The 22,361-nt window shown below is 60.5% G+C and overlaps 2 protein-coding genes across 6 annotated transcripts in view; both read left to right on the top strand.

Moving 5' to 3' along the window:
• Positions 1–1,545: 1,545 nt before the first annotated feature.
• Positions 1,546–7,312, top strand: PARP10 (poly(ADP-ribose) polymerase family member 10). Its single transcript, XM_058698973.1, is given in 18 exon segments — positions 1,546–1,677; positions 1,791–1,897; positions 1,899–1,974; positions 1,977–2,049; positions 2,126–2,363; positions 2,365–2,438; positions 2,441–2,739; positions 2,853–2,998; positions 3,000–3,103; positions 3,197–3,241; positions 3,244–3,283; positions 3,445–3,647; positions 3,650–3,862; positions 4,516–4,710; positions 4,859–4,894; positions 4,999–5,086; positions 6,962–7,046; positions 7,139–7,312. Coding segments are annotated over 18 exon segments (2,328 nt in total).
• Positions 7,313–8,118: 806 nt separating this feature from the next.
• Positions 8,119–22,361, top strand: part of PLEC (plectin) — a 56,276-nt gene continuing 42,033 nt past the window's right edge. For 3 of the 5 annotated variants that reach the window (XM_058699398.1, XM_058699385.1, XM_058699384.1), the window contains exons 1-2: positions 8,119–8,229; positions 9,417–9,615. In XM_058699398.1, coding sequence (XP_058555381.1) covers positions 9,423–9,615 — 193 coding nt within the window. In that variant the 5' untranslated portion in view covers positions 8,119–8,229; positions 9,417–9,422. Of the gene's footprint in view, positions 8,230–9,416; positions 9,616–11,110; positions 11,260–22,361 lie in introns of those variants that run through there. The other 2 variants (XM_058699393.1, XM_058699390.1) reach the window with 1 other exon arrangement.

The raw sequence follows: 22,361 nt of genomic DNA, 5'->3' as shown, positions 1-22,361 counted from the left end.
GAGGTTAGGGCAGGGATCTGGGGAAGCGACGATGGAGGCACAGGCCAGGGACGCTCGGTGTGCAACTTGAGGTGCAGGCTGGGCAGGTCCTCAGCCCCCTGGGGGAGTAGCAGGTGCTGAGGGGTAGACGGGAGGTAGGAGATGGAGAGCAGTCAGAGGAACGACTCTGAGAGGCTGAAAGCAGATGGGCCGGGGGTGGGGGTGGGGGCAAGAGTGGGTGTGGATCTAAGGGTGCAGCCTGGGTGAGGCCCGGCCCTGCCTTGGGCCCTGTCTGTCCCTCCATTTCCCCTGCAGCCAGCCGTGTCGGCAAAGTGCCTGCCCCTTCTAGGTTAGCCAGGATGACGACGAGGGCAGTGATGGAGTCGGATGGGAGGACCGGCAGGTGCACAGACGGGAGAGCCACAGGAAGGCGAGCAGAGGACGCAGATCGTGGCTGTGCTGGGAGGGGCAGAGGACTTGCAGGCCGAGGACAGGAGCCGCTCGCCTTCACTCCTGAGGCGTGAGGCCTAGTCACCTGCTAGGTGTGAGGGCCGAGCAGTGGGGTCTGCGAAGATTTCTGGAGAGAGGTGCCAGCCAGGCTCAGCCAGGAGCAGGCCTGGCCACCCAAGGGGAAAGTGACACGGAGCTTGAGGTCCCTGAGTGGGAGGTAATGACTCAAGACCCCCGGTGGCACTGAGTAGGGAGAGTGATTGGCCATTTTGAGGTTCACAGGGAGAGGCCAGTGGGAGTAGAGGACCCCCAGGGGCCACTCCCCACGCCCCACCAGCCTGTGAGCTGCGTTGGGACAGATGGGGCTAGTGGGCTGAGCTGAGGGGTCAGACCTGGCCACACCTCCTGGTCAGCCAGGGGCTCTTTGCAGGCACAGGAGCTGGGGGGGAAGGGTCCTACAGGAGGGGCCTGCCTGGAGGAAGAGAAACACCTGGGAGGTGGTCCCCAGCCCCCTCTCCCTTCTCTCCTGCAGTTTCACTTTTGTTTTCCTGCCCCTGGCCTTCTGCCTGCAGAGCAGACTCAGGAGTCCTGTCTGAAGGCAGGGTCTGGGGAGTGTGGGATCCCCGCTTCAAACACACAACGTGATAGGGGGCGGGGGCACGTCAGACAATGCTGCTGAGGGTCCTGGAAGGGGCTGGAAGGAGCAGGGTGGGACTGTGGCGCCACTACCCTTCCCGCCGGTCGGGCCCCAGGGATGCGGGGACGGGAGTGGGGTCCCCCCACCCTGTGGGGTGGTCACAGGGAAGGGGGTGTGTGGGGGGAAGGGTGGCGGGTAGCAGCGGAGCTCCGCGGGCTGCCCCCTGATATCGCGGACGAGGCGCTCGTGCTCTGCTTAGAGAAGCCGATGCTGGGGGTGGGGGACGGGGGGGGGGGGGGACCCCTGTGCGGAGCTGGCGGAGACCGGCCGAGGGGGCGTTGGCACTTTTCAGGAGCCGGCAGGTGAGGGGGCCGGTGGAAGGGGCAGCCTGAGCGCCCTCTGCCGGCTGCCGGCCCGACGCCCCTCTCCGCCCCAGCGAGGATGCAGCGAGGCTCGGGCCTAGGAGGGGCGCATGCTCCATGGTGCCGCCGTGTTCCCTTGCCCTCTGCTGTGCACCCCAGCGCCTGGAGCCGCAGAGCCAGACCCTGCTGCGTGCCACGGGGCACCCAGAGCATTCCCGCCATGCCCTGGACAGCCCCGGACCAGACCGGGTCCTGGCCCAACTGCCCCTGCCCTTCTGGGGGGGGTGGGGGTGAGAGGCAGGACTGGGGCGGGGGTGCCTGTTGGGGAGATGCTCTGAGCTGACTTGCACCCTCCCCCATAGAGGTCCGCGTCCTGGGGGAACAGGCCCGGGGCCGGCCCGGGCCTTAGGGGGCTGAGGTGTCTGTCCCTGGCCTGGGTGCCCCAGGCCTGAGCTGTGTGTGTGTGAGGGGGCATCCTCCCCACGCCTGCTGCTGCTGGAGCTGTACCTGGAAAGTGTGTGTTGCGGTGGCAGGGGCCCCCGGAGGCCCTGGAGGGCCTTCACAGCCAGCCTGGGCTCCTGGACACCACTGTCTCCTTCCAGCACTGGCAGGGGGAGTGGGGCTAGGTAGACTGAGTGGCCTACCCCTCCCTATCCCTCACACCGCCATGGCCCTCTGTCCTCGCCCTTCCCCCAAGTGGCCCAAGTGGTTCTACACCAGGACCACCGGCTGCAAGAATCAGAGCTGAGCCCCCTCCCCCATGAGCCTGAGAATCTTGCCAAGGACACCAGTGGAGGGGACTGCCCGGTCGAGTTGGAGCCTGGGGCCACTGAGCATGCTGTCCTGGAGGCCGGAGGGCCAGCAAGAGCACTGAAGGGTGCAGGGACGGTGACCCTGGGCTCTGAGGAGGCACCAGCACAGGTAGGAAGGAGCCTTTCTGCAGACAGGTCCTATAGGGTCTCTTGGAAAGGTTGGGCCAGTCAGCTTAGGGCTCGTGGGGTCACTGGGACATGGGGTCTGGTGAGCCTGGGGCCAGTGGGCTCTTCAGAGGAGGCAGGGCTGATGAGCCCGGGGTCTGTGGGGTCTCCAGGCCCAGTGGGCCCCATGGAGATTGCCCCAGGGTCTCTGGAGCATGTGGGGTGGGTGAGCCTGGGGCCTGCGGGGCCACTGCGGGGCCACCCGGTGGGTATGGCGCTGTCCCTGGAGCCAGGAACCATGCCTTTCATACAACTGGACCACGAGGACCTTCTTGCCGACCTGGGACGTGTTGCTGTCTTCCTGGTGGGAGGGCCAGATCTGATGGGCTTTTGGGTGAGTGTCCCAGGAGCATTCCTCGCCTTTGGCTCTCCTCCCACTGGAGGCTCTGGATACCTTTCTGGTGCCCTGAGCCTGCAAACCGCTCCCCTCCTACCATGGTCCTACAGCTCTGGGGAGCCCTAGCCCCAAGCCAGGTGGCGGAGTAGTTTCTGCAAAGTCCGCTAGGGGGCATTGTCTGTCACGTGCTGAGCCTGAAGGCCCAGAGCAGGGCCAGGCTCCTGGGTGGCCCAGACCCAGATCAGCGCTTCCAGGCCGGAGGCTCAGTTCCAATGTGTCTTTGGGACAGAGCGTCTGGCCAGGGCTGCCCTGGACACAGACCCTGAAGAGGTAGAGACGGAGGCCACCCTGCCCCTCCCCTGTCCCTCATCACAGCCCCAGGTGTCTCCCCCACTCTTGCTCAGGGGCCTGGGTGGGGTGGGTGCCTTTGGGCCCTGACATTCCCTCCTGAAAGGTGGACCCAGTTTCCAGGCCCTCTCTGGCCACTCCCACACCCTGTGGCCCCAGACAGTACAGGCAGTGACTGGGGGAGCATGACACTGGGGACCCCAGCACATCCCACGGCCCTTTGTTGACCTCACCATCTACCTTGCCCTACACCCGCACCCATTTTGTGGCCCTGCGCCCGTAACGTTCTCTCCACCTTTCACTTGAATTATCCTTTCCTGCAGCCGCACCCTGGCTGGGCTTGGCCACTGACCCAGAGGAGGTCCGAGGGCTGATGGCCACCCTGGAGGACCCCGATGGGGAGGGCTGGCCGCCTCCAGAACTGGGGACAGAGAAGCCTGAGGGGGAGTCTGCACCCAGGGCCGGGAGGGGCCTGGGCGGCTGCAAGTGGAGACGTGCTGGCCGCGAGCGGTCCCTGGAGCTTCAAGGCCGGGCGGCCCAGCAGGAGGACGCTGTGTGCCGCAGTGAGCCCTGGCCCTCTCCTTGCTGGATCCCCTGTGTTGGAGGCAGAAGATGGGCTCCCAGGTGGGGGGCACTGGTGGCCAGGCCTGGCTGGTGGCGCGTGTGGCCTTTGAGCAGGATGGGGGTAAGCCGGAGGGAGCACTAGGGGCGTTAGAGGTATGCCTCCGGGAGGAGATGGCGGGGTCCTGGGGGGCATGTCGCCTGCAGAGCTAGACCCCGTCTGGAGCGGTGCCGTGGTGTGAGTACTGCCCTTGACGGTGACCGCGCCGTCCTCCATGGTATTGGGACACGGCGCTGCGTGCTGGCCTGCAGTCAGGGTTTGGCCTTCCTCTTGGCAGCTTCGTGCCCCCCCCCGCCGTGAGGCTGTGCCCTGGATGGGGGAGGGTGGGGTGGGCTGGCCATCAGGGTCCAGTGCTCTAGCCGTGGCCCGGAACCCCTTCCTCTCCGGGCGTCAGCGCCACAGCAGAGGCTGAAGGGGCCCTTGGACGGGCTGGAGTGTCTTCCCTGACCCCCTGGATGCTGCTCATGGCAGGGTGCGCATCGACTGGTCAGGTCCACGCTCCGTCTGGCCGGCCTCGTGACCTCCTGGGTCATGGCCACCACTTTAGCCTGGCAAAGCCTGCTGGCTGACACTCTTGCCTGTGTCGGGGTTGGGGGACGAGGCAGCATGGGGCTCCTGAGCCCTGGTTCCTGCCCAGAAGGTTTTCACAGTCGGGGGGGGGGGGGGGGGGCAGGATCTGACAGGCCTGAGCCCGGGGACCCATTTTGCTGATTCCGGCAGGCCTCTCCCTGCCGGGTTCCTGGTCTGAAGCATGGGGTGGTGACGCCATCTCGCGGCTACCGTGAGGATTGCTCGTTTCACAGACAATGTGTCCGGCGCCGTTCTGGGATCTTCTGCCTGCCACAGCGTCTGCCCCAGCAAAAACAGGGCTCGCTGCAGTGTTTTTACTGGCCTAGATGTGGAAACTCTGAGCGTGGGTGTGCCTCAAAGACCGGGAGCCACCGGTGGGGAACCAGCGCCCCGAGCTGACAAGCAGCAGGACGAAGGGTGGCTGCAAGGTGAGGGCAGGTCTGAAAATGAGCTGGTCACTTAGGAAGGAGGGCAGGGCGAGCGCTCACGGCCCGCAGACAGGCACGCAGGAGGGGACTGTGGAGCCCGGCTCGTCACTGAGGCACAAAGCTGTGGCCTTCCCCCGACCTGGCCCAGACACGCGCCACCGCCGGCCCCACCGCTCTCCTGCAGGTGAGCACTGTAACTGGGTGAAGTGCTTTTCCGCCAGGTCTGGACTTAGCACTCTAAAAGCGGAGGCCCCACTGCCCTCACCCCTTACTCCTCTATGGGTTCAGTTCCTCACATGCACATGACTGCCAGGGAGCGCCTCTGTGACTTTACACGGTACACTCGAACTTCCTCCACGGAGGACGAGGACAGACAGTGGGCTTCCTTCCCCTCCTGGGCCTCCCCTTGCCTCTGCCATCACAATCTGGTCAGGTACGTTACTTTTATTATGTCACCAAGGCTGACCGACGTCATCTTCTGTCTACAGCTATCACGAGGCTCCGTGTTTGGGCCGTACGGTGATGGACATAGAGTGATAATGAAAAAATACCGTTAAACCGCAGAGGCAACAGGGAACTGAAATCCTAGTTGTTACAGCTGTGTTGCATGAAAGAATACTCTAGGGCTCAAGGACTCGTGGCACTTAATTTTTTTTTTTTTTTACTTTCTTCCTGTTTTCTGGGTTGTGCTCGGCTGCTGGGTGGTGCCTGGCACCCCCTTGTTCCCTTCCTGCAGATTCTTCACCTGCTTAGTAGAGGTAACTCCTTGCGTGGGTAGTAAATATCCTGGGCTCTTAAATCTATTTTGCCTTTTACCATTACAGGTCATTTGCATCTATCAGTTGATATTGGAATAACTCCCCCCCCCCCATGACAGTTGCCAGGTGTTCGAGACCTTCCTGTGAAGCTGAGTATGTGCCGCGAGTTCTCGTGTACCCGAAACTGCTTGTTTCCTCCCACCGTCTGTAGCGTCGCTGGCTACGGCATTCAGGGCCAAAGTGTGTTTTCCTTCAGATCTTTGAAAGACAGTACTCTTTTTCTTTGCTCTTAAACAGTTTGTCGTTTGGAAAGCTAAATAAAAATCCACTTGTGGTCTCTTAGCATCAAGCAGTTTTGTGACGAGCATGTGGATTTTTTCCCAAGATTTTTGTCCCGTTTGCATGTAGACTTTGGGTGTGTGTGTGTCTGGAGACTGGCGAGGTTTTCTTTTGCTTTGAAAGTCGGGGTGCCTGGGTGACTCAGTCGGTTAAGCGTCCGACTTCGGCTCAGGTCATGATCTCACGGTTCGTGAGATCGAGCCCCGCGTCGGGCTCTGTGCTGACAGCTCAGATCCTGGAGCCTCCTTCGGATTCTCTCTCTCTCTCTCTCTCTCTCTCTCTCTCTCTCTGCCCCTCCCCCACTAGCACTCTGTCCCTCTCTAAAATAAATAAACATAAAAAAAAAAGACAAAGTGTGACTTGCAAAAAAAAAAAAAAAAAAAAAGTTGAAGGTTCCCCAGCAGGTAGGTGCCGGGGATGTGTCTTTCTCGGCCCTTCGTGGATCCTCTCCATCGGCAGACGCCGCCTTCAGCATAGGGAAACTCCTCCCCGCATGCCCTCACTTGCTGGCCGCCACCTGTGCCCCGTTTTCTCGCAGAGGCCCGGTTGTGCAGGCCTTAGACCCCTGTGCGGGCTGCCCTGTCCCCACGGGGCCCCCACCGCTGGCTCCGAGTCACGCCCCCTGATCTCGTCACCCGGTCTCCCCCCTGGACTCAACTCAGACATTCCATTCTCCATATTTTCAGACTATTTCCTTTTCACAGAAGTCAGTCTTGTTTCACAGATGTGATATTCTTTTGCACCCCCCTGAAGAGGTGGGTCAGAATTTCTTCAGAAGCTCTGTCTGGGCCCCTGAACTGGCCCCCCACGGCGGACAGCGGTCTTCCCAGTGCCGAGAGGTCCAGGACAGGCCTCGGTGTTTCAAGGGAAATCCTGTGAGCAGTGGGCGCCTAGCCTAGCTTTTCTCTGCAGGGGGCCTGGATGCGGGTGCCGAGTTCCGGTGGGTGCTTGGGTTTGCCCACCCGCAGGCCTCGGGGCCCCAGCCGGGCAGCCAATGTCTGCCTGGCCTCCGCAGCTGGACACAGCATGATTGGTCTCCCTAGACCCTGGCTCCACCAAGAGAAGGCTCTTGATTTCTCAACTTTTGTTGCGGTGGCCCAGCACGTAGGGCAGGAGGCTCTCCGGAGAGCCTGGCCCTGCTGGCTTCCCAGCAGGTGGAGCGTGTGTGGCACCCGCTGCGGCGCTGCGGCGGTCTGTGAGAGGCTGCCGGTTGAGCAGGTCCTGTACCTGTCACATGGCGTGGGCAGTCCTTGAGCTGACATCTGTGCTCAGGCTGTAGCTACTGCAGCCTCAACAGTGAGACCGGGCAGCGGGGACGCGGGCTCTGCTGATGCCTGGCGACCCTGGCCCTCAGCTGTCCCCCCCTCCTCTCACAGGCACGCTCTTTGGGCAGGGGAGCAGGGTGCCCCTCCCTGTCGCTTCAGGACGGCTACTGGCCCCCCAACGCTGACGGCCACAAGGTGGTATTCGGGCACTGGTGCTGGCAGGTGACGACAGGCCGTTGAGGCCTGCGGGTGCCCCCTCTGCGGGCCCCTGGCACTTGCTCCTGGGCTGCCTCCACCGGCCCGCGATCTTGGTCACCTTGCACACCAGGCTCCCCCAGGGGACCCGGCTGGGCTCTTGGGCCACTCTCCAGCCACCTAACCCTAGACCCCGTCCTCGCTCGGCCCAGCAGTCCCTGGCGCCCGGCTCCCCGCGGCGCACAGCCCTGCTGGCCTCTCGGCTGCCTCCGCTGCCCCTGGGGGCGCCCCTGCCTCCGGCTGCTGTGCGTGGACAGGTGGGTGCCGGCACGGAGGGCCAGGGCTGTGTCCCCGCTTGGGGCCGGCCCAGCCGCCAGGGGTCAGCAGAGCCCGGGAGGAGGGTGGGCCAGCTCGACACCGCCCACCCCGGCCAGACCTAGCCCGAACGCAACTCCGTTGTTTGAATAAACGTGTTTGTGAAACCAGGCGGCGGGGCCTTCGGGAGCTCCCGGTCACCCCCGCCCCCCGCTTGGGGGGCGAGGGACCTCGGCGCGGCTGGAGGCGAGGGCCGAGGGGCAGCGTCCGTGGCTCCTTCGAGGCGGCCCTGGGCGACGGGCCAAGGCGCGACCCGGCGCGCACCCCTGCGACCCCACGTCGCCTTAGTGTCACGCACGCTCTCCAACAACGTCTCCTTGCCGACCGGCCCGCCCAGTACGCACGGGGAGGGCTGCGCCTGGCGGGAGGGGCGAGCGCTGCTCCGGCGCTGCCCTCCGAGCCGGACGCGCGTCCCAGCCTCGGTGAGGCCCCGGCCCCGAGCGCGCTCGGGCGCTGCCACCGCACGGGCGGCGCTCGGCAGGGACCGGGGCGGGGCTCCGGGCTCGCCCCGCCCGCACAGCCTCCGCGGCTCTCCTGGCCCAGCAGTCGGGCTGCGGCGGCCGAGCTTAGCCGAGCTGAGCCACCAGGCACGTAGGACCGGGGCCGGGATGGAGAGGCGCGCAGGGTGTGGGAGCTGCGGGGTGGGATTGGGGGGGGGGGGTGCTCTGCGGGAGCAAGGCGTCGCGGAACTGGGGCTGCGTCGCGGCCCATCCTCCCTCGGGACGACACCACCTCTGCGCGCCCCAGACTGCGGAACTGGACGGGCGGTGCCCCGAGTGTGGGCAGGAAAGGCTGCCGGGGAGGCGCGGCCGGGGCGGCGGGGTGGGGTGGGGGGAGCGGCAGAGGTGCCGGAGAGCAGCCTGTGGGGGGCGGGGCGGGTGGCCCCCAGCTCGGTGCCCGCTGTCTCCTCCCCAGCCCTGAGCCCAAGGGCGGAGGCACAGAGCCCACATTGTGCCCCCACTGCACTCCACCCTCCGGGACAGAGCCCCATTCACCTCCCGCACGCCAGCGCTCCGGGGACCGGGAGCAGAGCAGCGGGCACGCGTGGGTGTGCGTGTGCTCCGGCAGCCGGCGGTGCGGGCGTGCATGAGGCGCTGGGCGGGCTGCCGGAGGGGAGGCCGGGCTCCTGCGGCCCACGCCGCTGCGGCTCCAGATATTTATAGGCCTTCACTGCGGAGACCGAGGTGGGACTGCACGGGGCTGGGGGCGGGGAAGGACGACGGGGGTGCTGGAGGCTGAGGCTTGGAGCTTGGAGGTACAGCGCCAGCGACCAGGGGCCGGGGCCGGGGTCCTTCCCTGACGGCTGTCAGAGGGAAGGGAGTGCGGTCCTGATGGTCCGGCTTGCCTGCTGATCGGAGGTGTAGAGGGGACGTCCAGGTTCCGGTGGGAGCCAGTGGACGCTAGTGTCTGAGTGGTGGGATGAGCCCCTGGGTGACAGTGTGTAGGTGCCAGTGTCCTGGTGAGAGACAAGGGAGTGAGGTCAGTGTTGGAGGAGGGGTGTCTTTGTATGGCTGTCCCAGAGGTGAGCTGGTCGGATGGAGGCCAGTTGTGGGTGGGAGCAGAGAGTTGTCAATGTCTGGGATGAGGGGGGCGGTCAGTATGTAGGTGAAGCGGGACAAGGAGGTGTGAGGGGGGTGGTCAGTATGTGGGTGAAGCGGGACAAGGAGGAGTGAGGGTGGAAAGGGTGCGGTCAACGTCTAGGTTAACGGAGCGGCTGGTTAGTGTGCGGTATCCGCCTAAACACAGAGGGTGACCCCTCCCGCTCCCTCTCCAGGAGGCCATGTCGGCCGAGGACCACGAGGTGCGGGCAGTGGCCGAGGATGCCAGCGGAGGCAGCAGCAGCTCGCCCAGCCCCGGGGACACACTGCCCTGGAACCTGGGGAAAACGCAGAGGACCCGGCGAGGTGGAGGTGGCTCCGGGGGCAATGGGAGTGTCTTGGACCCTGCTGAGCGGGCAGTCATCCGCATTGCAGGTAACGCCGAGCGGCCTCGTCTGTCCGATTGGGACATTAACCCTGGCTTTTGACTGAGCTGTCTGCGGGCGCTGAGAGAGGGCGAGCTGGTCCGAGGGCCCCGGTCTGTGGCAGGTGATCGCAGGCAGCACAGCGCCACCTGCTGGCACCCTCTTGTCAGCTGCAGGAGGCCTGAGGTGGCGACCGCGGCAGGGGTGCCATCACTGGCCTCGCAAGGAGCCAGGGCCCGGATGCCCTGACACCTTCTTGGGCTCCTGCGGGCAGAGCCATCTTCCGGGCCCCTTGGTCTGCTACCGCTGGCGGTGCGTGGAAGCACACAGGAGCGGGAGAGGAGGGGCCGCCCGGTTGGCTAGCGTTGCAGCCCCCCGGGGGGATTCGGGGTCCTGCCTCGCCCTCCAGCAGCTGCTGCTCGGGCAGGCGGGTGGGAAAGGCCCAGTCGAGGCCCCTGAGAGTGTGGGGCGGACGGCTGGGGAGTGGGTGACCCAGGGCTGGCGGCCATCAGGCAGGATGTGCTGGGAGAGGGAGGAGCCAGCTGAGGGTCTCCCCGACAGTGGCTGCAGTTCTGACCCCCTTCCTCTCTGCGGACAGAATGATGATGAGGGCACCTGGACGGGTCGGCTGGCCCCTGCAGGAGGCCCGGAGGGCACCCTAAGGCCGGTGGGGACAGGCCTGGAAGGCCAGCTGTGGGGCAAGGACGGGACTGGGGGCCGTGAGGGGTTGTGGGTGGAGACACAGGCCAGAGGTCAGGGAGATGCCCCAGGACAGTGGGTGCGGGCGCAGGACCCGCCAGGCTTCAAGCGTCACATACGGATTTGAAGGATTTTTACCCACTGGAGAGCAAATCGTGGATGCCCTTCTCAGGCCTGGACCTTCCTCGGGGTCAGCCCCTGCCCTGGGGGAGGGGGGGGTGACTTCAGCAGTCCCTGCCAGGAGCTGTGCTGCCGTCAGGGCGCGACCCTCGCGCACGACCTTTGTGCTAGGACGGATTCCATGACCGATTCTGGTCACGGGGTAGCAGCCCTGAAGGCTGGGGTGCAGTACTGCCAGGGGCGCCCCACCCGGACCGTTGTCCCCAGGGGCGACCGGGTCTGTGCCCATTTCAGGGGCGGGAAAGAATTTGTCTTCTGTTTTTACCAAACGTTTTGTTTTCTTTCCTCCGCAAATCGCCTATTTCAGCCTTTTCATACTTACATGTTTCGTCTTGGGGGCTCTTTTTACCTCGAAGACACCGAGTCCTCAGCCTCGCGGCGGGAGGGCGGAGGGGAGCGGCGCGCCAGGGGGGCGGCCAGGTGAGGTCGCCGGCGGGGAGGGGCCGCGGGGCCTGGGACCCGGCCGGGGGCGGGGAGGGGCGTGCGCCCCGGGACGCGCGTGGCCCCGCGGCCCCGAGCCTGCCCGGCGCGGCCCCGGCCCCAGGGCCCCTCGCCCGGCCCCGCCCCGCCCGTGGGGCATCCTGGGTGCGGGGGCGGGGCGGGGCCGCCCCTTTGAGCGGCGCGCGGCCGCGGGGACAGTGGCCGCCGGGGCTGGAGGCCGCTCTGCGCCGCCGCGTCCCGCGCCCGGGGATGGCCGCCCGGCTGCCGCCCGGCCCGCCGCCCGACGAGCTGGACTTCATCCAGGCCTACGAGGAGGTGCGGGAGAAGTACAAAGGTAGGGCCCCGCGCGCCCCGCGGGCGACCTGCTGTCCGGCCGGGGCCCCGGCGGGTCCTCCGGCCTCTGACCCCTTGTCCGCGGCCGCCGGTCCGATCGCCGCCCAGCCGGAGCCCGGCCCGCCCGACAGCCGCGGGCTGCGGCGCCCGGCGGAGCCCCCGCCGTCATGCCCTTAATAGGGCATCTCGCGGCGCGGGCGGTGGGGTGGGCCGCGCCCGGGGCGGGGGCTCGCGGGGCCGGTGTCCAGTGTCCCCGGTCTGAGGCCAGCAGACACGTGGGGCCAGGCTGAGCTGTCGGCTGCCCCTCGGCAGGGCGCCGCCCCCGCGTGGGGTGGGGGCGGCGGCCACACCTGGCAGTGGGTCACATACTTGTGGCCTCTCCTCACCTCCCCAAACTGGCCAGCACCTAGGCTGACACCCTCCCCTGGCAAGGAGCTCCTCACAGCCCTTCTCGGTCCCCTGGGGCGGGGGGCAGCTGGGGGCTGGGGAAGACAGAGCAACCCTCTCTTCCTCCTCAGAGAAACGGGCTCTGTGGCTTTGACAGAACCCCTCCCCCCTCCCCCTCCCCCCTCCCCCTCCCCCCTCCCCCTCCCCCCTCCCCCTCCCCCCTCCCCGGGGTCTCTGGACCTGCCCAGGGCCTCACTGCCATCAGCTGCCTGGGTCGCTGGGCTCTAGCAGGCACCAACGTGGCCCTGGCTCCTGGCCCACAGAGGCTTAGGGCCCTGAGAGTGAGCGGCTGGAGAGGGTCGAGGTGGGGGCCGTGGGCAGAGCTGACCAGAGCTGTTTCCAGCTCCACGTGGCTGGTTTTGCTGGCTCTGACCCCAAGGGCAGCTCAGGGAGAGAGGTCCTGCTAGGGCCTCGCTCTCTACCCAGCGCCCTCACCCAGGCAGGGAGAGAGGTCTCACAGGGCCTAGGGCTCACCCCTGCCCGGCCACCCTCCCCTCACGGCCTTTGCTTGATCTCTGGCAAGGTGGATGTGCTGTGTGGTTCTCCAGCTAGTCTGCCTGGTGCTGGTGGAGGTGATCCTGTGACAGTGGGCTCCTGAGGGAGGGGGGTAGTTACCCAGAGGGCCGGCCGGCCGCTGCTTTCACCTTCCACAGCTGGCCTAGCCTTGGGCTGGGGTGGGGGTCCCCCTGGATAGGTCCCGGGCAAGGAAGCAGCTGTCCGCGTGGGCCACAGCTCTCTGGCATACCCTGGGACAGACTGTTTATGAACTGGACACTCCAGTGAGGATGCCTACACAGAATAAATAGTGGCCCGTTCCAGAACCTTCCTTGGTACGATCAGGTCACAGAGGTGCGTGCGGTTCCAGAGCCTGTCCCAGGCATCAGTCTGCGGCATCCTGGGCTGAGTAGTTGTGTTCCCTCTGCTCCCTGGGGTGGAGTGAGCGCTGACAGATCCCTGGGGGTCCCATCTCAGTGCCCGTGCTCCCTGGACTCCAGGCTTGGTGTCAGACACAGTGGGCTGTCTCAGTCTGTGTCTGCATCCTGGATGTGGTGGACAGAGGTGAAGAGGGCAGAGGGCAACTCTCGCCTGGCTGTTGCCTGTGGGCGCAGGGGCATCTTCCCGAAGCAGACCTGCCAGTGCCATGGGGCAGTTCCCTGGGCGCGTGTGGCTCTGGCGGCTGAGCACTGCTAAAGTAGGGTAGCAAGGCGGTGGGGGGGCGGGGGGCGTCCGTGCAGGTCTGGGAGTCAGGAGAACTTCTGCGTCATACGAGGCACCCCTGTGACTCCTTAGCCCCTCTGGGTGAGGGACGGGGGGATGCCTGTAGCCAGGCCAGGGCCACCGCTAAGGCCAGGAGCAGCCTAGAGGAAGCCAGAGGTGGCTGGGCCATGGCCGCAGGCCTGACCATTGTGAGCCCCTTGGACCACGGAGGACTGAGGCCTATCCTGTCCCTGGAGGTGGAGGGCTTCCCCCAGTGAGGGAAGGAAGGCATGGCGCCTGATGTCAGCCAACGTGTGGGTGGGGCGGGGGCCAGAGCCCTCCTCTCCTGGGGCCTGGCACAGCACCAGCTGTCTCTGCCTGGGGGACTGCCACCCAGCCCTGCCCGGGCACTCCTGGTCCCTGCTGGGCCCACGGAGGGCTCTGGCTTCTTTCTGCCTCCCGATTTCTACCCCAAGCTGGCACTCACTCCCCAGCCCCACCCCTGCCCTGCTCCTTCCCCATCTGCCCCTCCAGAGTGTGGCCACTCAGCCCCTCCCCCCAGGGATAGTCTCCCTCCCCAGTCCCACAACACCCCAGGCGCTACCCTGGACGTGTCACTCATTCCTGGGCTCTCCCCCTGGAAATCCCCAGCAGTGACCCTGCATGGTCACTGCCCCTCCCAGAACATTCTCAATTTCCTGTCCGCCTGAGCCCTCGCCCCTCCCCATCCTCCCTGCCTTCTGTCCGAGGCAGATTCCATGTGGGGCAGGAGTGGCTGGGCCCGTGGCCGGAAAGCTCTGGGGGCCCTATGGGAGAGCCTTCTGTGCTGAGGGGCTGTGTGGAGGGGTCCCGACCCCCAGCTCCCCACAGCCTGGCCTGCCGCAATTCAGAGGCTGGGTGTGGGAAGGGTTTGGGGTGCAGGAGAATCCAGGTGGGTCAGGTGATTGGAGTAAGGGTGTTTGTAAAGGAGCGGCCCAAGTCCCCCAGTAGTGGCGTGTGCGGGGGGGGGGGGGGTCGGGGGCCATGGGGTCAGGGCAGGGAGTGGGAAGTGGGGCTAGCCAGGAGGGCCCGGGCAGCCAGGGTGGAGACTTCAGGCTTGTCCCATCAGGCTGGGGGCAGGGCGGTAACAGAGTCAGCGTGGGTCCAAGCGTGGGTGGCGCTTGGGGTGCCTTGGGGTGTCGACAAAGCTGCTGTGACGGTCCCTGGAGGGGCAGGGCGTGGAGAGCGTAGGGTAGTATGGCGGCAGGGCCTCCAGGCAGGAGGTTGGAAAAGGTGGCTCTGGAAGGTCACTGGGAGGGGGGGTCATCGTGTCCACGGGGCACGTGCCCAACGCCTGTCTTCTGCTTTCTTAAGACTCAGCTGGAGGGGCTTCCCCAGCTCCCTGGCAGGGCTGCCGTCACGCCCGGCACCTTCCTCACATGTCTCACCTTTTCCGGTCCTGGACTCTGAGCTGGGTTATGTGTGTCCTTGGCACCAGCCCCGGGCCCTCAGCCAGCATTTGCAGGGTGCTCGATGGGTGAGGGGGTGATAGCATGGGGTGGCATCTTTGGTGGCCAGAGCTCAGCTGGAGGGAGCGGAGGCTAGCAGTTATTTGGGCTTTGGAGAGCACTTTTGGTCTGTGTTCACTGTCAAAAGTAAAGAAAGAAAAGAAAACAAGAAAGAAAGAAAAGAAAGAAAGAAAAAGAAAAGAAAGAAAAAGAAAGAAAAGAAAAGAAAACAAGCAAGCACTATGGAAGTACCCAGAGAAACAGTTAAAGTCACTGTGTGTGTGTGTGTGTGTGTGTGTGTGTGTGTGTGTGTGTGTGTGTGAGAGAGAGAGAGAGAGGAGAGAGAGAGAGAGAGAGATCAATGGTTTGTAGCGTGTTAATAGGCTCATGAGACCACCACTATAGTCAATTCCAGAACACTTACATTCACACCTCAGCCCCTGGCAAACCCTGCTCCACCTGCCGTATCTATGGATTGGCCTCTGTTGGCCATTTCATATAAATGGAATCAAACCATTTGCACCTGGCTTCTTTTACTTAGCCTCATGTTTTCAAGGTTCGCCTCTGTCGTAGCATGTCACGGGACTTCATTCCTTTTTCGGCGGAGTAATACCGAATGGCGTGGACCCCTCAGACCTTGTTTGTCTGTGCATCAGTCGGTGGACGTTTGGGTTGTTTCCACCGTCGGTTATTATGAGTGATGCTGCCCTGAACGCTTGTGTGCAAGTGTTGGTGCACGCCTATGCTTTCATCTGCCTTGGGTAGGTCCCAAGGAGTGAGCTTGCTGGGTCATGTGGTCATTCTATGTTTAACTGGTAGAAGGGCTGCCAGACTGTTTTCCACCCAGCTGTACCCTTCTGCGTCCCCCTGAGCGGCGTGTGAGGTCTCCAATTTCTTCATGTCCTCGCCGACACTTACTATTATCTGCCTCTCAGATTATAGACATTCGATCCTAGCGGGTGGAAGTGATATCTCGTTGTGGTTGGGATTTACATTTTCTGGTGGCTAATAATGTTGAGCCCCTTCTCATGTGCTTAGTGGTGATTTGTGTCCCTTCTTTTGAGACGTGTCTATCCAGATCCTTTGTCCATTTTTAAATTGGGTTTTTATCTTTTTACTGTTCAGTTGTAAGTGTTCTTTATGTATTCTACATACATGTCCCTTCCCAGATAGATGATTTGCAAAATTGTGTGATTCTATGGGTTATCTTTTGACTTTCCTGTGCTTGTCCTTTGAAGCACAAAAGTTTTTAATTCTGGCAAGTCTAGTTAACCTATTTTTTTCTTAGCGCTTGTGTTTTTGGTATCATTTCTAAGAAATTCTTGCGTATTCCCAAGTCATGAAGATTTATGCCTATGTTTTCTTTCAAGATTTTTATCATTTTAGCCCTTACATTTAGGTCTTTGATCTGTTTTGAATTAATTTTTGAGTATGGCATGACGTGAAGATCCAACCTTGTTCTTTTACATGTGGATTCCAGTTGTCCCAGCACCATTTGTTGAAAAGATTGCTCTTTTCCCATTGAATGGTCTTGGCCCCTCATGCTTGCTTGCTTGCTTGCTTGCTTTCTTCCTTTCTTTCTTTTTTTAGTGTTTATTTTTGAGAGAGAGAGAGTGACAGAGAGCAAGAGAGAGAGAGCACACAGGCAAGAGTGAGTGAGGGATGGGCAGGGGGTGGGGGGAGAGACAATCCCAAGCAGGCTCTGTGCTCAGTGAAGGAGTCCTACTCGGGGCTCGATCTCAACAACCGTGACGTGACAACCTGAGCCAAAATCAAGAGTGGGAGGTTTAACCAACTGAGCCATCCCAACGCCCCACCCCCCTTTTAAAAAAACGTAATGGATACTAAATATTCCATTACATGGAAATACCACAGTTTATTTACCGGGTCCCTTTACGTGGACATTTGGGCTCATCGTTAAAAATCATTATATTTCTGGATTGCCCTCTGACATAGGTGAATGCAGGATATAAGACAAACTAGTCTTCCGATTCCTTGCCAGTTGATTGATGAGAAAATCCTAACTGTTGTATTCATTTATTTATTTTTAAATTTTTTTTTAACATTTATTTTTGAGACAGAGAGAGAGCATGAATGGGGAGGGTCAGAGAGAGGGAGACACAGAATCTGAAACAGGCTCCAGACTCTGAGCTGTCAGCACAGAGCCCGACGAGGGGCTCGAACTCACGGACCGCGAGATCACGACCTGAGCTGAAGTCGGATGCTTATCCGACTGAGCCACCCAGGCGCCCCCTAACTGTTTTAATTTGCATTCTTTGATTCTTAAATAAAGTGAGTTTTGTTTCCTAGTTACTGGCTATTTTCACTTTTTTTCTTTTACGAGTCACCTATTCACCTATTCAAAACTGTTGTTCAGATCTAGGAGCGAGGCAGGTAGGGATCCAGGGTTTAAAAAAGAAAAAAAGAGCATTGTTCGTTTCTCTGTAAGATCTTATGTTTCTTTTTGAATTATAAAAGCTCTTTGCACATTATGGATATTAACTTCCTTGTTTTTTTAAACATTTCAATCTTTTCACCAGTTTGTTATGTTTTTAAAGTAAACTTTTTATTGAAGTGTAACATTCCTACAGAAAAGTGAGCAAATTTTACACACAAAGCTTACTTAAATTTCAAAGTTGCCTTGTGACCAGCACGCACATGACGAAACAACTTGTTAGCCTCTTAAAAGTCCCCCTGGTGCCCCCAGTTGCTGTCCTGACAACTCACACCATGCCCATTTTTGGTTGATTGTTACTTAATCCTGTCTGTGGTATCTTTAGCCGTATCAGCTTTAAAAACTTACCAGTCTTGGGGCGCCTGGGCAGCTCAGTCGGTTAAGCATCCGACTTCGGCTCAGGTCATGATCTCACAGTTCGTGGGTTCGAGCCCCGCGTCGGGCCCTGTGCTGACAGCTCGGAGCCTGGAGCCTGCTTCCGATTCTGTGTCTCCCTCTCTCTCGACCCCCCCCCCCCCCACTCTGTCTCTTTCTCTCTCTCAAAGATAAATAAACATTAAAAAGTATCTATTTGCTGAGGGTTTCTGGGTGGCTCAATTGATTGAGAGTCCAACTCTTGATTTGGCTCAGGTCCTGATCCCGGGGTCGTGGGATCGACCCCATGTCGGGCTCTGCCCTGAGCGTGGAGCCTTCTTGGGCTTCTGTCTCTCCCTCTGCACCTCTCCCCTGCTTGTGCTCTGTCTCTCTAAAAAATAAAAACCAAACAAACCATAAACATTTGTTGAGAGTTTCTTCCAGTTCTGATGCTTGTTTTTGTTTTCTTTTTTTTAATTTTTTTATTTAAAAAAATTATTTTTTAACATTTATTTATTTTTGAGACAGAGAGAGACAGAGCATGAACGGGGGAGGGTCAGAGAGAGGGAGACACAGAATCTGAAACAGGCTCCAGGCTCTGAGCTGTCAGCACAGAGCCTGACGCAGGGCTCGAGCTCACGGACCGCGAGATCATGACCTGAGCCAAAGTCGGCCGCTTAACTGACTGAGCCACCCAGGCGCCCCTTGTTTTTGTTTTCTAACGAAACCTCTTGAATCCGTCGGCATTTGCTTTGGGCTGAGAGGTGGGCTGGAGCCTTGGGGTGTCACGCTCAGGGTCCGGACTTGGGTTGGTGGGTGACAAAGAGGACTTTAAATATCTCCTTTCCCACCAGACAGCTTTCTGAGGGCCAGGTCTGTGTCCTGCTGCACCTGTGTTATGTGACAAGCGTGGCTTAAAAGTGAGGGGACGGAGGGGAGGGAAAGGCGGGCCCCCAGCCGGAGCCCTGTGGGGGTCCTGGTGGCATGGTGACTCCTGGGTGCCCCCAGACAAGTGGCTGAGGAGAGGCGCAGAGGTGCTGAGGTGGCGGCAGGCGGGGTGCTGGTGGGCGGTGGTCCAGAGGGCGGGACAACGGGAGCGTGGACGAGGGCGTCCGGGCTGCAGGTGAGTGAGCACGCGGGGACGCTGGGAGGCGGAGGCCAGGCTGGGGACAGCACCCCAGGGCCCCCACAAGGAGGAGAAGAGGCCCATGCTCCGAGCTCAGGGGCAGCTGGACAAGCAGAGCCGGGGGCTGGGGCAGGGGCAGAGCCTTATACTGGGGGCCCCGGGGAAGGGGTGACAAACCAGGAGAAGGCTGCCTGGGCGAGGGGTCTCAAGCAGGATGAGGCCCAAAGAGTGCCCAACACTTGATGATAAGGGACACTGGGGGCCTTGGTGAGATCCGTTTGGGGATGTCATCTGGCTGGAGGTGCTGAGGGGTAAGAAGGGTCGTGTGGGGCTGTAAGCGGTGTGGGAGGGAGGACGTCCTCCAGGACAGAGAGGAGGCAGGCGGAGCACTGGCCTGAGGTCCCTGGGGCAGGGGAGGCCTTGGCCCGGAGGGGCATCTGTGGCCTTCGGCGTCGTGGGCACCGTGGGGTGCTGGGCCCGTCCGCACGTGTGGGGCTGAATGTGATCACCCCTTGCCATTGAGGGCCATGTGGGGTGAGCAGGGAGGAAGGTGCCCACTCAGAAGATGTGGAACAGGAGGCTGTGGGGCCTGCTCTCTCTCCTCTCCTCCCCTCTTCTGCACCAGGACAGCTTGGGGCCTGGCTTAGCTGCAGAAGGGTTGTCCTGTCCAGGTGGTCAGCTCTTGGCAGGGACATTTACTGCCGTCCTGAGGCAGAGGGGTTGTGGGGCTAAGGACAGGATGGGGGGGACACTCTGCTGCCCGCTGTGGCTCCAGGGCCAGGGACAGATCCGGAACCAATTCTGCAGGAAAGGAAGACTCTAGAAGGTGTCTGCTGTAGCTGGTCTGGGGTCTGGGTTCAGACAGGCTGGTGGCCAGGACGGTGGGGTTAGGGGAGACCCCCCAGAGGGTGCGGGGTGCAGGACTGCAGGTGTGAGGCAGCTGTGGGAAACCAGAAAGAGGTGTCTCTTATGTCTTTTTTTTCCGTTCTTTGGTTTTTCAAGTGAGTGTGTATTTTGAACTTTTGAAACGTATCCTTTCCCCCTTCCTTCTTAGGCGAAAGGAGGCAGGGAAAGCTTATAGAATAGGCACCAAGGTGGCCCTGAGGGACGTGGGTGGGCTTTGCTGTTGTCTCCTTAGCAACTCGCGCCTGCTGACGAGGACAGACGGCCCTGTGGTAGGTTCCTGTGGCTGCTGGAGTAAGTTGCCAGCATCCGGTGGCCGGTGGCCCGAAACAACAGAACTTTACTCTCTCACCCTTTGGAGGCCACAAGTCCAGAATCCAGGTATCGGCAGGGCCGTGCTCCCTCGGTGGCTCTGGGGCAGACCCTGGTGGCCGCTGGCGTTCCCTGGCTTGTGATGGCCTCTGTCCAGTACCTGCCTCCGTCTTCCACGTGGCCTCCCCCTGTGTCCTTCCTCTGCCTCTTGTAAGCATACGTGTCCTTGCACTTGGGGCCTCCCTGAGCAATCCAGGACGATCTTATTTCAAGATCCTTAATTATAACTGCAAAGACCCCCCTTTTCCAAGTACGATAACATTCGTGGGCTCTAGGGATTTGGAGGCAGACGTGTTTTGGGGACCACCATTGAAACCAGTGCCCCCCGCCCCCCTAAATCCACGTCTGTCACGTACAGGCTACATTCATCTGATCCGATATCGGTGAGGGTCTGGATATGGTCCCTGGGGCAAAACTCCTGTCTGTCTGTGGATTTGTGAAACTAGCCAGTCTTAACGCTTCCAGAAGACGGTGGTGGGACTGGCATAGAATAGACACCCCCATTCCGAAAGGGGGGAAATAGAAAGGGATAGAGGGCTGACCAGTCCCCAGCAAGTTTGAACCCACAGGGCAAATTCCTGAGAAAACTCCTCTCTGGCTTGATGCTCTGCTGTCCGGCCTCCGCCCCTGGCCTCTGCTCTGGGGTCCCCTACTCCTTGTCCTTGCGGGGCAGCCCATGAGCTAACCTGTGAGCACATGAGAATGCTAACCACCTTCCGTCCTTGCATCCTGCCTCTGCCCCCTTCCGTCCCAGCTGGTGGTGTTTCTGCTCCTACAACATTCTCACAGACCTTGTGTGTCACAGGGATCCGTGGCTCCGGACAAGAGGGTTCTCCACGGGACTTTTCTGGGTGACCCCTCTCCGTTCCCGGCTTCTGCGGAGACGGTTGACTGGACCAGGGGGCCAGACGTCTAAGCTGGTCGGCAGGGGGCTGTGTGGTCGCGGCCTTGGCACTCTCTCCAGGGCCCGCCTTCCCACCAGGTACACGTTCTGCCATCTGAACAGGTTGTGACCTTCCTGGGTCATCAGTGCCGGTTCCCTTTTTGCGTAACAGCCCGTTCCACAACTTGTGTCTTTCCTCTCTATCTTTCTGATCTTTCCCATACGCTGCAAGAGGAGGTGGGTCACCCCTCCCGCTTCCCCCGGGAATCTCCTCGGCTAAAGGTCCAAGTTCACCACTCGCAAGTTCGGCCTCCACCTAGCAGCAGGACAGCGTCCAGTCGCGTTTCCCGCCGCTGTTCCATAGGGGTCTCCTTGGTCCGCTTTCCAGTGCGCGTCCCTCTCCTCCTTCTGAGTCCCCACCAGCATCGCCTCCAGCATCTGGGTTTCCACCAGTGGTTCACCGCAGCCCGGGCTTTTTCCGGCACGTTCTTCAGTCCACTGCCCGATTCCGAAGCCTCGTCCACACTCTTAGGTGTTGCTCACCGTGCCCCATAACAAAACCTTAACCGGTCTCCTGGGTCTGCCGTAGCAAATCGCCACAAACACGTGGTCTAAGAACCAGAAATGTATCGACTCTGTTCGAGGTTAGAAGTCCAAAGTCAGCGTGTTGGCCACACTTTCTTGGGAGGCTCTAGAGGACTTCCTCACCTCTTCCAGCTTCTGGTGGCTGCTGGCATTGCCTGGTTTCTGTGGCTTTTCCTCCTAGGGTCTCTTCTGTCTCTCTTAAGGACGCCTGCCACTGGGTTGAGGGCCCACCCACGTGATCCAGGGTGATCTCATCTTGAGACCCTTCACTTAGTAACATCTGCAAAGACCCAATTTCCAAATAAGGTCACAGTCGGTTGTAGGCACCAGGGGTTCAGACGTGAAAAGATCCTTTTTCGGGGTCGCCACTCCAAGCCCTCCCCCCAAGTGTCCCTCCAGTGTTGGTTGATGTATCGTAAAACTTTCACATCTCTTTATTTTGTGCTTGTTGTTTAAAAAAAACAAACAAACAAACATGCATAGCATTTTGTAGTACGGTTTAGTTTATAATTTTATAATTTGGTATTATAGAGTATTTTTAGACACATGTAACTTCTCTTCTACTTAGTGTCACAACAGGAACATCTTTCTATAACATTTATTTACAATATGATATCATGTAACATAATATTCCTTTGTGTGGTAACCACACCCTATTTAAACTAATGCCCTCTAAGAGAACATTCGGGTTATTTTTGGTTTTTTAGTTGTTTTAATTTTTTGCTTTTCGCTGCAAGGAGTGGCTTTGGAGCTGGGTTGTCGGGTGTATCTGTGACATTCGTTTGAAATAGAATTTCTGGGTCAGTGGTGTGTAAAATGTAAGGCTTGTCTGCATCAAGATACCAGTTTTTACCTATCAGATTGGCAAAAATCCAAAAACTTGGATTTCTGGATTGTATTGGTGAAGCTGTGGGAGCCAAGCCAGTGACGGTGCACATCCCATCCAATCTGATCAGATCAAGCACCGCTGGGAACCATGCTCCCGAGGGGCCTCCCGGGTGACAGGCCTCCGGGGGTGGGGTGGGGGTACTGATGGAAAATCGAGGGTCCGACAGGACACGGGAGGTGTCACTTTTTGTGTTAAAAGGAGAAAAATCAAGAATCGTGCTTGTATTTGCTTGATTTTCCATAAAGAAACTGGAGAGGAATAAACAGGAAGCCAGCAATGGTGACTCCCAGGCTGCATGTGGGTGGGAGGGGACAAGCTAGGAAGTCTTCTCACGTGCTTGCCCTGCTGGAGGCAGGTGGGCGTTTTCTGTTCTCACACAGCGTTAAAGGGGTTTCTGAGATGTTT

This window comes from Neofelis nebulosa, chromosome 14, assembly GCF_028018385.1.
Source record: "Neofelis nebulosa isolate mNeoNeb1 chromosome 14, mNeoNeb1.pri, whole genome shotgun sequence".
Lineage (NCBI taxonomy): Eukaryota > Metazoa > Chordata > Mammalia > Carnivora > Felidae > Neofelis > Neofelis nebulosa.
This window is presented reverse-complemented; position numbering and strand designations above follow the sequence as displayed.